At 39.7% G+C, this 15,337-nt stretch overlaps 1 protein-coding gene across 2 annotated transcripts in view; it reads left to right on the top strand.

The window, feature by feature from the left end:
- The window catches only part of EXOSC8 (exosome component 8), a 46,385-nt gene that overhangs the window by 13,394 nt on the left and 17,654 nt on the right, over positions 1-15,337 (top strand). For both annotated transcript variants that reach the window (XM_039366577.1, XM_039366576.1), the window contains exons 5-8: positions 3,113-3,186; positions 4,616-4,661; positions 4,849-4,954; positions 5,543-5,588. In XM_039366577.1, the coding sequence (XP_039222511.1) occupies positions 3,113-3,186; positions 4,616-4,661; positions 4,849-4,954; positions 5,543-5,588 (272 nt within the window). The remainder of the gene's footprint in view (positions 1-3,112; positions 3,187-4,615; positions 4,662-4,848; positions 4,955-5,542; positions 5,589-15,337) is intronic.

The following is a 15,337-nucleotide window of genomic DNA, read 5'->3' as shown; positions in this document are numbered from 1 at the left end:
TAGACATCGAACTTGCTCGCTATAAGAAGCCAACTTTTCCAGAAATCGGGCCGAAGTCAGAACAAGCCAGATGGCCACCACCACAGAGAACCCCAGCAATCACAGCCGCGGAATCTCTTAAGCTATCTACCGGACCGGCGATCAAGTGCTTCAGTGGAAGAGCACTGGGCCTTGTGGTATCCCACTGCTTACTTCTCTCCATGTGGATGTACTGCCATTGAGGACTACCCAGCTACAGATCCATCTGGTGGTGATGTTGTCTATTCCACCTTTTCCTAGCTTACTAAGGAGTAGGTTGCGATCTACCTTGTAAAATGCCTTACTGAAATCTAAGTATACTACATCCACTGCGTTTAGTCACTTTATCTAAGAATGAGATAAGATTGGTTTAGCATGATCTGTTTTTAACCCATGCTGGCTACTAGTTATGACTTTGTTTGCTTCTAGTTGTTCGCAGATCTGTTTTTTTGATGATCTTTTCTAGGATCTTCCCAGGTATTGATGTTAAGCTGATCGTAATTTCCTGGGTCTGTTTTTTCCCCTTTCTTGAAGATGGGGACATCAGCCCCTTTCCAGTCCTCAGGTACTTCTCCGGTGCTCCAGGATTTGTGAAAGATGTGGTGCAATGGTTCTGAGATAACATCTGCCAGTTCTTTCAGAACTCTGGATGTAGGGTGTTGGGTCCCAGTGATTTATATTCGTCAAGGTTGGATAGGTGTTCCCTTACCATTTTCTTGCTTATTTTGATTTTTGTTTCTAGTATCTCTTTTGCAGTGGTTTTTTGGTGTGTTGGGCTATAGTTTCTTTTTGTGTGAAGACTGACGCAAAGAGTGAGTTAAGTAGCTCTGCTTTCTCCCTGTTGTCTGTAATTTCCTTGCCATCTTCTCTCTTTAGTGGGCCTACAGTTTCCTTGATTTTTTTTCTTGTTAATATGTTGGAAGAAACTTTTTTTATTGTCCATGATTTTTGTTGATTTCTTTGTTCGTTCTGATCCTTTGCTTTCCTGATTTCATCTTTGCATGTTCTGGCTGCCTGCTGATAATCGGCTTTAGTTATGTGGGCCGCTTTCTATTTTGTATTTTGCATTTTTTGTCTTTCAGTTTGTCAGAGAGATCTTTGTGCAGCCATGCTGGTTTCTTCTTGGATTTCTTGTTCTTCTTTCTCAGTGGTATTTGTGATCACATTTTTCAGGGTTTCCCACACTTCTTGGGTTTCCCCTTTAGGATTTTCATCCATGGGATCTTTCCTAGGATCTCTCTGAGTTTGTTAAAGTCGGCTCTTTTGAAGTTTAGGACATTGGATAGATTGTTTTCAATTGCTGGTATTTGCATTATATTAAATTCCAGTATGACATGGTCACTTTTGCCCAAGGTTCTGGTAATTTTGATTCACTCTATCACTTCTTCTCTGTTTGTAAGGATTAAGTCCAGTATAGCTTTACATCTAGTTCCCTCCTCCACCTTTTGGGTGATAAAGTTGTCGGCTAGGTTGGTTAGGAATCTGTTTGATCTCCCGCTCACTGCAGAGTTTGTCTTCCAGCTGATATCTGGATAGTTGAAGTCTCCCATTACTACTGTAGTATGCTTCCTACATGCATTTGTTAACTAGCTGGCAAAGAATTCGTCTATTTCTTCTGGTTGGTTGGGTGGCTTGTAATATACACCTATGGCAATGTCACTTTTTTTTTCTTTTATATTGACCCATATACATTCTGGAGAGATTGTATCTTTGATCATATGCATTTCTGCAGATATGTAGTGTTCTCTTACATATATTGCAACTCCCCCTCCTCTTTTTGTAGACCTGTTTCTTTTAAACAATTTGTATCCATCCATCAGTCTATTCCATTCATGGGTTTCCTCCCACCAGGTTTCTGTGATGCCAACTATGTCATACCTTCCCTTGTGTACTATTGCTTCTGGTTCGCCCTGTTTGTTTCCCATGCTTTGAGCGTTTGTGTATAAGCATTTAAGACTTTTATGCCTGTCCATGGGAGTAGCTTGGCTCTTCTGCTGAAATAAAGAGTAAATGTAAGGCAGGGGTTCCTAATCTTTTGCATCGCACGTCCCTTTAGTATAATCTTGATGTGCACATTTCCCCTAAAAATTCTAACATTGAAATGAACACAAATAAACAATGAAAACAATGCGATGAAACTTTGGGAAGTGTAGATTTATTGCAACAATATACAACTAAAAGTTTCTTCATGGCTCCTGTGGACTCTGTCTGCACCTCCCCATATAATTCACAGGTATCTGAACTAAGGCCTTAACGTTTTGATAGTTCTTATAGGCTTATTATATAAATGTTATATATAATGTATAGGGCTAATAAAATATTAATTTTCCCTTCCAAATAGTCTTCCAAGTTTATAGGTAACCTAGTTTGAAATTGAAATTGATTTTAAGTGATGTTATGATTTGAAACAGTTCGAATTATGAATCTTACCAATGCATTCCCATTCTTCTGCAGTTCTCCCTTTTTTTCTATAATTTTCTCAAAGCCTTCTGAATTCTTTAAGGATTTTCCCCCTCTATTTTAATCTGTTTTTCTACTAATTTGAATAGCGGTGCCCAAATTAGGATTATAATAGCATGAAATATTAAGTTCAGAAAGAAAGAAAATGATGCCTGCATTTGGATTATAAATCCTCACAATCTATATTTTAGAGCCGTGGTGGTACAGTGGTTAGAGTGCAGTACTGCAGGTTATTTGTGCTGATTGCCAGCTGCCAGCAGTTTGGCAGTTTGATTCTCACGGGCTCAAGATTGACTTAGCGTTCTATCCTGAGGTGGGTAAAATTGAGGACCCAGATTGTTGGGGGCAATATGCTGACTTTGCAAACTTTGCTTAGAGAGGGCTGTAAAGCACTGTGAAGCACTATATAAGTCTTAAGTGCTATTGCTATTGCTATTATGACATCTTGTGTTTAGAAAGACAAGATTTTAAAAAACTGTCTAGGAAAAAATACACAATTCAATCTCACCAAATTATTATGATTCTGAAAAACTGATATCTGTATGTAACCACTGGCTCTTATTTTGAATGCTTCACTGTAGCATTTACACATTTTCTTAAATAGATTTTATGATGTTTTTCTTTCTTTCTTTAGGTTCAATTACAACTGCAGATGGCTCTGCACTTGTGAAGTTAGGGAATACTACAGTGATATGCGGCATAAAAGCAGTAGGTTCATGGATATATATTTTTAAAGCTAATACAGGTTGTCCTGTATTACTGACCACTAGTTCAACCCCCATTCAAAGTTGCACAGGTGCTAAATGAGTGATATTTACGACCAGCCCTCAAAGTTCCAGCCATCGCATCACCTCCTCAGTCATATGATCACAATCCAGATACTCAGCAACCATCTCCCTTCAACAACATTTGCAGCATCCTGCAGTCACATAATCACCATTTGTTACTGTTCTTGCCAGCTTCCCACAAACAAGTCAATGGAGAAGCCAGCAGGAAAGGTTGCAAGTTGCTCCCAGCACTTTTTCTCCTGAGGAGCCCACTACAGAAGATGAAATACCAGGGATCTTGTCCTCCAGAATATGTTTGTACTTCATCAGCCCACAGGCATTCCTGGCAGGAACTCCATGACCTCACTTTATAGTACTTGCCCATCCTGCAGCGTGCAAGCCATCTGGGACTTGCAACTTCCAGTTGGCTTTCCCATTGACTTTGCTTCTGGAAAGTGGACAGGAAGTCACAAGTCAGTTATTTGAGGTTCTTGCTTAATGACTTGCAATTTTCACTTAATGATAGTAACAGAAACTGCTGGGATTGCCATCTCTAAGCAGTGTAGTTACTCTTTGACTGCATTGGAAATTCAGATCCTGGTTGTTAAGCAAGTGTCTTTTTCGAAAGATTCTCTTGTTCAGCTCTAATAAGAAATCCTAGTCTCTAAAGTATTTGAAAAAAACCTTCTTCCTTTGGAGCTTAATTCTCTGCCTATTGCAAGAACTAGTAAGGAAAACACTGAGGGGGAAAATATAGGGAAAAATAAAAGAAAATAAAACAAAAAATAAAGGAAACAATTCAAATAGAAAGTAACTTCTTTATTCTAAAATAAGGATGCACTAATCAGTATGGCAACTGTAGAAATTTTTACAATGGGATATTCCAAACTCTGATATTGTTAAATATTATATGAAATATTCTTTATTCTGAAGCTATGAAGTAGCAGACTGACCAGTTTACTCATGTTTGTACTTTGCAGTGTTGCTGGATAATATGCTATCTGTATTTCAAGAATTGACTCTTCAGATATAAAATATTTTACTTTGATACAGATTTATGTTTCAATAGTCACTCTGTAGTATATGAGAAAGGAAAGATTTGAGAGAAAGCAAGAGTGAGCATGCACAAAACAAAATAGGAATTCAGCCCTTATCCCCAGTGGTTTAGGCTTTGACCATACCACCAACTTCCTGCCACATTCAACCTTAGAAACTGAGTTGTGTAATGTATTCAGTTAATATTTTCTTTTAATAAATAATAAGATTCAGGCAAAATATGTGTGTTTACTTTACAGGTTGCAGAAATATTATTTCTAAACTAATTTCTAATTCTTATATTTTGCCTTTCCCAAATTATGCATTGTGTACAGGAATTTGCAACACCCACCGTTGATTCCAGTAACAAAGGATATATCAGTAAGCTTTCTTTATTCACTTTTTTCTTTAAATATGACATTACTATCATGCAGATAATGTTATGTTTTATGTGTTTTTTTTATTGTTAGCCGCCCAGAGTCCTTCGGGAGTGGGGCAGCTTATAAATTTTAAAAATAAAATAAATAAAAATAAAATAATATTCATGATTATTTCTCTTCTTATCTAGTTCCCAATGTAGATCTTCCTCCACTTTGTTCATCAAGATTTCGACCTGGACCTCCATGCGAAGAGGCTCAGGCAGCTAGTCAGTTTATTGCTGATGTCATTGAAAAGTAAGAAATTTATACTTCAGTATCAGTCTTTTGGGGTGGGGAAGCTGTAATAAATAGAGCTGTCTAACTGTTTGCCTTTCTGTCTAAAAGTGGTAGGACAGCTGGGGAAGCTGCCAGTTGTAGTCTGTAGAGAACCTGGGTTGAAAAAGTGGAGAGATAGCATGCTGGTTTTCAAGATGTTAATTATTACGGTTCATTGCACAGTCAGAGGTTTAGGCTAGATTTGGTATTTTTGTCCACTTATTATTATTATTATTACTGGGTGCCATGCCCAAAAGCCTTGGATGATACTTAAAAAATCTGTGCATTGATAACATTTCAATTACATCAATTACAACAGACTACAGTGTGTGGATGCATACTTATACTGTGTTGATACATTATGACATCCTAGGTTCTGGGGAAGAATTCAATACGAATGAAAGCCAACACCAGCTAAAGAAGTGTAAACTGAATTTTCACATTGCTGTATATAATAGTAGTAGTAGTAGTAGTAGTAGTAGTAGTAGTAGTAATATAAAAAAATGATGATAAAGAAGCAGAATTGGGGATAAATGGAATGTCCTGTTCATTATGCCATTGTTTCAGTTCACAGATGATAATGAAAGAAGATCTATGCATTTTAGATGGAAAGGTGAGTAAGCATTTTAAGAATTGTGAGATGCTAAGATGTTCCTAAACTAACAAATTCCAACAAGCAGAAGGTATGAAATGTGATTTTATTTTATCATGCATGCTATGAAGCACTCTTTGTTTCTGAACAAGGTTGACTGCAGCTAACACTTTGCTTGGACTGAATATGTTTTGTTGAGCACAGAAGACATCTTTCAAATATGGTAAATAGAAACATACACATTACTACAGATGTAAATGTGCAGTAGCTGGATAAGGGCATTGCAGTGGTGATTTGGCACTGTGTAGTTCCTTAAGACAGAGGTCCCCAACCTTTTTGACACTAGGGGCTGGTTCCTTGGAGAGAGGTTTTTTTTGTGGATGGGGGGGCATGGTTTTGCGTGCTGCCTGCATCCTGCAGATGGGGCTTCGCTTGTTTGCACGGACCGGTTTCTGGCATGCTGCGGACTGGTGCCTGTCCACAAACTAAGGGTTGAGGAACCCTGCCTTAAGATATCATAGAATAACTTCTCATTATTTTAGTGCTGCTATTCTGCTCTACTTCCTGATAAACTCAGTATCTTTTCTCAGTGAGAGCAACAATTTGTTATGTTTTACTTCTTGAACATCCTTTTTGGTCCATTGGTCCAACCGCTTCCTTGGCTGATTTCCTCTTTTGAACATTCTGGCAACAGCTTTGATAAATTGGTTAAACCCGATTAAGCCCTCAGTGAGACGGAGAGCTGCCTATCCCAGCATGTGAAGACAAACTCCAGATTATGCTGATGAGACCACTGGAAGTACTATTTGTCACGAAGGTGGTCTCTGCAAGTATTGTGGAACATGAAGAATAGGATAAGGCATAGAAGATATTCTGGTCACCCATTATACCTAATCCCATTTCCAGTTCTCAACTGTATCTTGCCACATAGATGGGAATTGAGAAGAGAGAATGAAGCTGATGCTGCACAACTCTCCCTCATTTTAATCCATATTATGTGCCAGTCTGAACACCATTGTTGTCATCACTCTTTAAAAAATCAAATGGGTGACAATGGGTGAATGACAGAATAGTAGGTGTGGATACATTAGAAGCTGTGATCATAGATCTGTGATCATAGATCTGATCATAGATCTGGCAACTCAGGTCTAATGGCCAGTTTTTGAACATAGCATCTATCCAGGGGACTGAGCAGCCCTGCCTAGGAATGCATTCATCATCCCTGCAGTATGAGGAAGTGTCTAGAAAAGTATCCTAAACATTGCTTGCTTCACTACATCCTGGCCAGTTTACTATGGCTGGCAGGATCTCACTTTGGCAGTCAAAACACAAAAATGCAAGGTGATGCTGCTTATCGGCACTTGGAGCATGTGCACACTTTTGAACCAACTTGACGCACCAGAGAGAAGAACAGCTTTAATTGCCAAAGAACTTGTAAGATACAACATTGACATTGCAGGCCTGAGTGAGATTTGTCTTGCCAATAAAGGTCAGCTGACTGAAATTGGTGGTGGATATATTTTTTGTGATTGTGATTATGTGATTATGGTGGTGGATATATTTTTTGTGATTGTGATTATGGTCGCAATGCTGGAATTGGATTTACCATCAGGAATTACCTTGTTTGGAAACCTATTAGTTTCTCCAAGGGTGTGAACAACTGGCTCATGATACTGCAGCTTCTGCTACAGAATAAAAGTCAAGTCACCCTGATCAGTACCTATGCCCCCACAATGACCAACCCTTATGAGATGAAAGGTGGATACGATGAAGAATTAGATGCCCTGCTATCAGCAGTGAGCAGAATCAACAAGCTGATCTTGCTTGGCAACTTTAACACGAGTAGGATGTGATTCTGCAGCCTGGCAGGAAGTCATTGGGAGATATGGAGTAGGCAAATGGAACACTAACGGTCTATTCTTACTGAACAACATTGCAGCACATGACCTCCTCAGTACCAATATAACTTTCTGCCTGACTACCTGTAACCAGACCTCCTAGTTGCACTCCCACTCTAAGCATTGGCGTCTAGTTGACTACATCATTGTCAGAAAAAAAGACAGGATATCAGAGTGACCAAGGCCATGTATATTGCTGACTTTTGGGTAGATCTCAGGCTCATTGTCTCCAAAATGAAGTTCCATATCAGGCCCAAGAGATGACCACAAAGCTTTGAAAAGAATTAATGTAGCCAGGCTGAAGAACCCCAACACAGCTTCAGCACTGGCTTAGAGGTTAAGTTTGCTGACTTACATCATGCTGGCAGTGCTGAGGACAACTATAAATGTTTCAGTGATCCTATCCATTCATCTGCACTGAAGATGCTAGGGCTCTCTATTCAGCAAGCAGCATGACAATTCAAGGAGAATGATGAGATAAGAGAGTTGTTGAAAAGCATCACCTTTATCATGTCCACCAGAACTGTTTTGAAGAAAATGGCTTTAACAGTGCACATAGGATAGTCCAAAATAAGCTGCGTAAATGCCAATGCCTGACTGAATGCCAAAGCAGAGGAAATACAAGAATAGCTAACAAGTTAAACAACAAACATCTAACAGTATGAATATATATCCCCATTTCTATTTAAAACCTAATCCCCAATTCCTCTCTACAATAATCAAAATCTAATTTCAATTAACAACTAAACCTTGCAAAAATTAAACATTACCAGAAATAATAAACCCTTATTTATATGGCAGAAGTACTAACATAGATACGCCCATTATACCCACTAATTTACAAAGCAAAAAGTTTTCTTCTTCCCAGCAATCTTTAAATCCCATACATAGAGTTCTAACATCTACTTTCTTCTATGTCTTCTCTCAAAGTTCTTGTTACCCTGCGAAGCTTGCAAGTTCTGAAGACTTTTCAGTCTTAAAGAGGTAATAAAAAGAAAATTAAATTTCAAGATGATCCAAAAAGTGAGGCTAGGTTGAACTTTGAGTCCTTTAAAATGGCTACATTAATGGCTCAGAACATAATAGGATCTGATTCCTAGCTGATTGTGAGCAGCTGCAAAATCCTGTTTCTGTTATGTCACAACTCATGGTTCCAGTAGATGAGACCAATTAAAAGAACTTCAAGACAAGGAATTCTTCCTCAAAGAACATTTTTATTTGGCTGCAAAATAACAGCACATACACAGGTGAACCCAAGAGTAAATTCCCCTCCCCTTGGTTACAAAGTTGCAAGTTGCAATTCTCACCCAAATTTGCTATCATAAATCACATTCACCAATTGTTAGAAAATGCGGGCACTCCTCCCAGCTCTCCAGCCTGCCAAAATATTATCAGCAATGACTTTGGTTTCCATACATTTGAATTGTTTTGGCTAACTGAGAACTACACTCCCGTCCTCCTTCTAAACTAAATATGTGGCAACGAAGACAAAATGAAAACGGATTCAGTTCGGTTTGTCACAGTGTTGACATTTGGCTCCCATTAAAAGAAAGAAGAAATCCTGCAAATTAAACAATAATAAAAGTTAAGAATCCCCTCTTGGTGTACTTGGATGTTTATCATAGAATTTGTGTATAAGCCTATCAGCTTTCACATCAGTACTCCTCACCCAGGTGGTTTCTGATAACAGATATCCCTTCCACTGCACTAAATATTGCAATTTACCCTTGTATAATTAGCATCAAGAATACGCTTTACTTCGTAATGAGTCTCTCTAGCCACAACATGTGGGCCAGGTGTTTTCTTAGGAGGGGGTCTCAGAGTTGATTCTCTGAAAGGTTTTAACAGATTGCAGTGAAACACTGGGTGGATCTTTCCTAAAAGACGAGGGAGTTTAATTCTACAGTGACTGGATTTAAGATTTGCACTATGGGAAATGGTCCCAGGTATTTTGGTCCCATTTTTTTGCTAGGTAACCTAAGTCTTAAGTACTTTGTAGAAAGATAAACCTTTTCCCTCACACAGCTTGCTTTTTGTAAACCTCTGAGGCTTTTGTAAAAGCCTTCTTTGTATTGTCCCAAATACCCCTCCAAGCAGACACCCACTGATTTAATGTTTGAGAGGTAGGGGGGTCCTGGGGATATTCAGGCATTGGAATATAATCCCTTCCAGTAGCTATCTTGAACAGTGCTGCTGTGCATCATGTTGTTGTAAGCCACTTCAACAAAGGGAGGAGATCAGTCCAATTTGTCTATTGATAAATCTACGTAGCATCTAAGATACTGTCCACCATTGCGTTCGCTTTTTCAACCGCTCTATTTGTAGAGAGATGAAAAGCCGATGACAGTGCTTATGTAGATCCAATCAGCTTGAGGAAATCCCTCCAAAATCTGGCCATAAATTGAACTCCCCTGTCAGAAATTATTCATTTTGATGTGCCGTGCAATCGGTAAATATGCTTGAGAAAAAAATTGGCTAATTTCTGGGCAGGTGGGAGACCCGAGCATGCTATAAAGTGAGCTTGCTTTGTAAAAAGGTTAATCAAAGTCCATATTGGCGTATTTCCTCTACTCTCCGGTAATTCAACAATAAAGTCCATAGCTGTCTCTTCCCATGGCTGAGAAGGATCTGCGACAGGCTGTAACAGTCCAGGGGGCTTTCCTGGGATTCTCTTCATGGTAGCACAGACTGCACAGTTTTTTACATAGCTTTCCACATCTTTCTTTAAGCCTGGCCACCAAAATTGCCTCCAAACTAAGTGTAGTGTCTTCAAATATCCAAAGCTTGTTTAATGTCATGACTGAGTTGGAGCGATTCAGGCAAATATAATTCCCCCTCTTACCAAGCTAACTCATCCCTATGGGTTAGGATGGTTTGATTTTCCTTGAGCCACTTCTCATTTTTCAGTTCTTGCTTTAATTTCATTGTCAATGGGTTGCCTGGGTTAGGGGACTTCTCGTGTCATTGTTTCCCAGGGGTTATTTGAGAAATAACGTGAGGTGGTGGCATAATAGAATCTATGACTTGTTCATGTTGGCTTTTATATTGAGGCAGTCTAGAGAGGGCATCAGCTAAGAAATTTCTTCCATCCGGTATGTATTTGAGGGTAAATTTAAAATGATTAAAATATTGTGCCCAGCGTACTTGTTTGGGAGACAGCTTTCAGTGCCTCTAAATTGTTGTGATCAGTCCATACTTCAAAAGGCATCTTGCACTCCTCTAGGAAATGATGCCAAGTCAATAAAGCCCATCTGATTGCAATAGTTTCCTTCTCCCAAACGGCCCACCTCCACTCTGTCAGTGAGTTTTTTTGAAGTGTAAGCGCAGGGTTGTTCATTTCCTTCATGTTTTTTTTGTAACAGCACTGCCCCAGAACCACATCGCTGGCATCAGCTTGAATAACAAATTGCTCCTCAGGATGAGGGTGTTTGAGAATTGGTTCTGCAGCAAAGAGTCTTTTTAAATTCTCAAAAGCTGCTTGACACTCTAATGACCAGTGTAGGGGTTGACCTGGTCATGGTTTACCCCCATCTTTGTCAGTTTTTAATAGTTCTGTAAGGGACAACGCAATCTCAGCAAATGAAGGGATAAATTGGCGGTAGAAATTAGCAAATCCCAAAAAACTTTGGAGTTGTTTCTGAGTTTGTGGGGGCTGCCATTCAATCATCGCTTTTACCTTAACTGGATCCATTTCAATGCCTTCACTGGAAATTCTGTTATCCAGATAATCCAAACATGCCTGATGGAACTCGTACTTTGAGTTTGGCGTAGAGTTTAGCACTCAGCAGGTTTTTTTTAGTACTTCTCGTACTAAAACTGTATATTGTTCCATAGTCTCGGTATAGATTAAGATGTCATCAAGATACACCAAAACCCCTTTATATAAATGATCATGCAGCACCTGGTTGATTAGCTGCATAAACACAACAGGAGCTCCTTGTAATCCAAAAGGCATGACTTTGAACTGATAACTACCCAGGGGGCTGTTGAAGGCAGTTTTCCATTCATCACCTTTTCTTATTCTCACACGATAATATGCCTCTCTTAGGTCTAATTTGGTAAAAATTCATCCTTTCACCAGGTCGGGTAACATGTCCTTCATTAAGGGGAGAGAGTACATATTCTCCATGCTAACAGCATTCAGACCTTTCAAATCAACGCAGAGTCTAAGCAATCTATCTTTTTTTTCTTTAAAAAGTACAGGGGCAGCCACTTTGGATTTTGCGGGTTCAATAAAACCCCTTGCCAAATTTTTATCAATGTATTCCCTCAATTTATTTATTTATTTATTTATTTATGAGACTTATATACCGCTTTAAGTGCAAGCACTCTCTAAGCAGTGTACACCAGTAAGCAATGTGTATATATATATTTACATTGCCCCCTACAATCTGGGTCCTCATTTTACCTATCTCGGAAGGATGGAAGGCTGAGTCAACCTTGAGCCGGTGAGATTTGAACCGGTGACCTGCTAAACACAGTCATCTAAAGTGGCCTGCATTACTGCACTCTAACTGCTGCGCCACCTCGGCTTCTTCCACTTTGGAGGGGTCATTGCATACATCTTTGGCTTTGGCAATTTAGCCCCTGGTAGAATCTCAATGGCACAGTCATTAGTTCTATGGGGTGGTAAACACTTCAACCAAGTCTCAGTATTCACTGGGAATGAGAGGCATTCCTGGCAGAGGATCTGCCGCCGTTTTTAAAGTTTCAGATGGCTGTGTTGAGATCCTGTTGGTGACATTAGAGGGGTTGGGGGGTGATGGTCCTATGGGTAACCTCGGAGTTCTTATCCCGTTCTCCCACCATATTAGAGGTTTCCACTTGTCCAACCAAGCTAATCCAAAATCACTGCTTGGGGCCACCACAAATCGGATAAACTCCCAATGTCCCTCCATCTTTAGTTACACTGGCTCTGTTAGGTGGGTGACTAAAGCTCTGCCCATTAAGGATCCATCTGCCTGTTCAAACCTCATGGGGGAGGAAAGCTTTTTTGGTCTGATGCCCAATCTGAGAATGGTAGGGAGGCTGATCAGGCATTGTGAACACCCAGAGTCTATCAACACATGTAAGTCCAAACGGGCGCCTCTCATAGGGACTAAGAGTTTAGGAGAGAGGGAAAAAGGTGGACAGGCTGACTCATCATCGGGTCGTTTTCTCCCTCATCATCGCTGTCATACGGAGCGGGTGAAATGGTGGCTTCAGTCGGGGCCTCGAACTTTTCTTGAGTAGGGGAGGTGACTTGAGTGGCTTGCTCCTGGTTAATACAGCTCAATTTTTCTCTGGTGGACTGCAAGCTTCCTTTTTGCTTTTCTGGTGGGGTTGAAATGCTTTTTTGCTGAGGGAAAGGAACTGGACAAACAGCTGCTTGGTGGTCCGGTTGGCCACATCTAAAACACTTGATTGGTGGTCCAGACAATGCCTTTGAAGCTCCAGTCGTCCCAGTCGGTGGGGTTCGTTGGGGAAGCAGACACCTCGTTGGATCTGGCCTCGGTCCAGGTCCAAGGATCAGTGGCTTCTTGTAGTTCGATATCTTTAGTTCACAGCTTTAGTTCGATATCTAAGTTCACAGCCAAGCAATACCACTCGTGGAGTTGATCAGGGATCCCTCTGTAGATGTATGCCTGGAATAGATCTGGGTCCAGACCGGACTTGAAATGATGAACTAGTGATCTCTTCAGGCCACTGCACAATTCTGCCAGCCACTCTCCGGAATTCATGCACGTATTCCTTCGCTGGCCGACCCCTCTGTTTCACTTCATGAATGTCTTTTTCAGCTTGCAGGGCTATGGAACCATCCTCGAACCTGGTCCTTAAACCTTAGATGAACAGGTTGTAGTCCCATAGCTCAGGTGCTTGTTTGTTGTACTCTGCTGCCTCCCCCTCTAGGTTTGCTGCTATCACATCGACCATAGTGGCAGGGCCTGGATAGGCGTTGGCATTCCTGTTCATGTGGGAGCGCACTTTTCAAGAAGAAAGTTGGACTTAGGCCATAGCGATCAGTCACGGGATTGCGGACCTCCACACCCCATGGTTAGTTTCGCCCTGTCGGGACCCTAAATGGGTCTAAGTCACCCCGGAGAACTGGCGAAGAAAGAAGGGTACCTCAACGACTCTTGGACAACGGTGGTTGTTTCGTTTGGATCGGGAAAAGCCTTCTAACCTGACAGGAGAAAGGCTGGCCACACCTTACTGACCAGCCCAAGCTACTTGCAGCCAAAGGCCAAAGGTACTAACCAGCACAACAGTGAACAGCATGCTTGAAACTGGGTGAGGAATTTGATCTTGTCTCTCCTATTTTATACCTAATTTTTTGGAAAAGATCCCCAAGAAGCAAAAAGCCTCCCAAAGGGGGCATTGCCTCACCCTTCTATAGATGGAAGCGGTGAATTAATCCCTTATGGGGAATAAACATTACCACAGTTTGGATAATTTTGAAAGGTAAGAAAATTGTTAAAACTATACCTGAAAAAGCATTCTGGTGGAGGATTAGAGAAAATTATAGCAGCACTGACCCAAAATTTGGCAAGATGCCTAGAAACAATAAAAAAACAGCTGGGAACAAAGCATTCAGTTATCTACTACTGAGTAAAACTACATATGTTTAAAAACTGCTGACCTGGAATTATAAACACACATTCTTAAATCTTAACGTTTGCAAAGAAAGAGTAATTTTGGTCTTTGGCTAATCTTCTAAAGGAGAAATTACTGGAAAACTTGTAGAAGCTCAAATACTTTGCACTGAATCCTGACTGGCTGATAATTATAAGACCCCTGAAAAGAAAACTGCCACAAAATATTGTTTCCAGTGGTGCCTTGACAATTGGAAACATACTGGATTATAAAACTTTTATGTAAAGACAAAAACTACGTAAGATTTGGCTGTTTGGATTTTAAGATGAACTGCTTGATAAAACTAATTAAAAAGTTTATGACAGCGATGGAAAACTACTTAGAGGGGAGAGATAAAATGGATATTATATACCTATCTAAAAGCAACATAAAACCATACCTAACATCTCTTCCTGAAGAACCCAGTTTGGCGCTTCAAAGTTCTGCAAGAACAATGACTCAAGCCAATACAAATACATTCCGGGAGAAAATATACACAATGCTGAGACAGATTCAAACAATAATTGTTTCAAACCATGATGAGATTAGAAATCAGTTTGACAATATAAACGAACATATCTCTAACTTAAACCTACAACTAAATGACACTCAAAAAATGACAACAAAGAATGAACAAACAAATAAGACAACAGAATATAAATTAAATGAAAGTAACTTAAATAGAAAAGCTACAAATGGAAGAAAACTACAATTTAATACAATTTTTTTTGTAAAAGCTTACTATAATAAAGAAGACAAAAAAGATGCCTTATCCCCCCAGGACTTCAAAACAAATTTGAGGATAAAAAAGAACAAATAAAATGGATTAAAGGACTGTCAGAAGAATCAAAATGTAGGAGACAAAAATCTGATATCTTACTTGCTTTGTCTTTTTTGTCCCCAATAACTTACAAAAAATACAACCTAGCAAGCCAAACTTACTGATCTGGAAAGCGATTTGGCAAAAGAAGATCAAAGTTGGAGTCAAGAGATGTGATTCAACTTATCAGATGGAATATTATATGACCTTAAGATTTTCTTTGAATATGGTATATATATGTGTGTGTGTGTATGTGTGTGTGTGTATGTCTCTAATTATATTAAAAATTTGAATCCTGGGTAAAACCATGGAGTAAAAAACAAATAAATATGAACACCAGGATAATATCAAACTAGAAATCGTTTAATAAAAATGCTGAACTTTCGTCGGCCAGCACTACCGACATCATCAGAGCATGGGAGCAAGTCAATGGGAGTCCC

Source organism: Crotalus tigris, unplaced genomic scaffold (genome assembly GCF_016545835.1).
Source record: "Crotalus tigris isolate CLP2741 ecotype Arizona unplaced genomic scaffold, ASM1654583v1 scf7180000020347.5012614909:4044961, whole genome shotgun sequence".
In the NCBI taxonomy this organism is placed as follows: domain Eukaryota; kingdom Metazoa; phylum Chordata; class Lepidosauria; order Squamata; family Viperidae; genus Crotalus; species Crotalus tigris.
The sequence above is the reverse complement of the archived record's forward strand: the minus strand, read 5'-3'. Positions and strand labels throughout refer to the sequence as shown.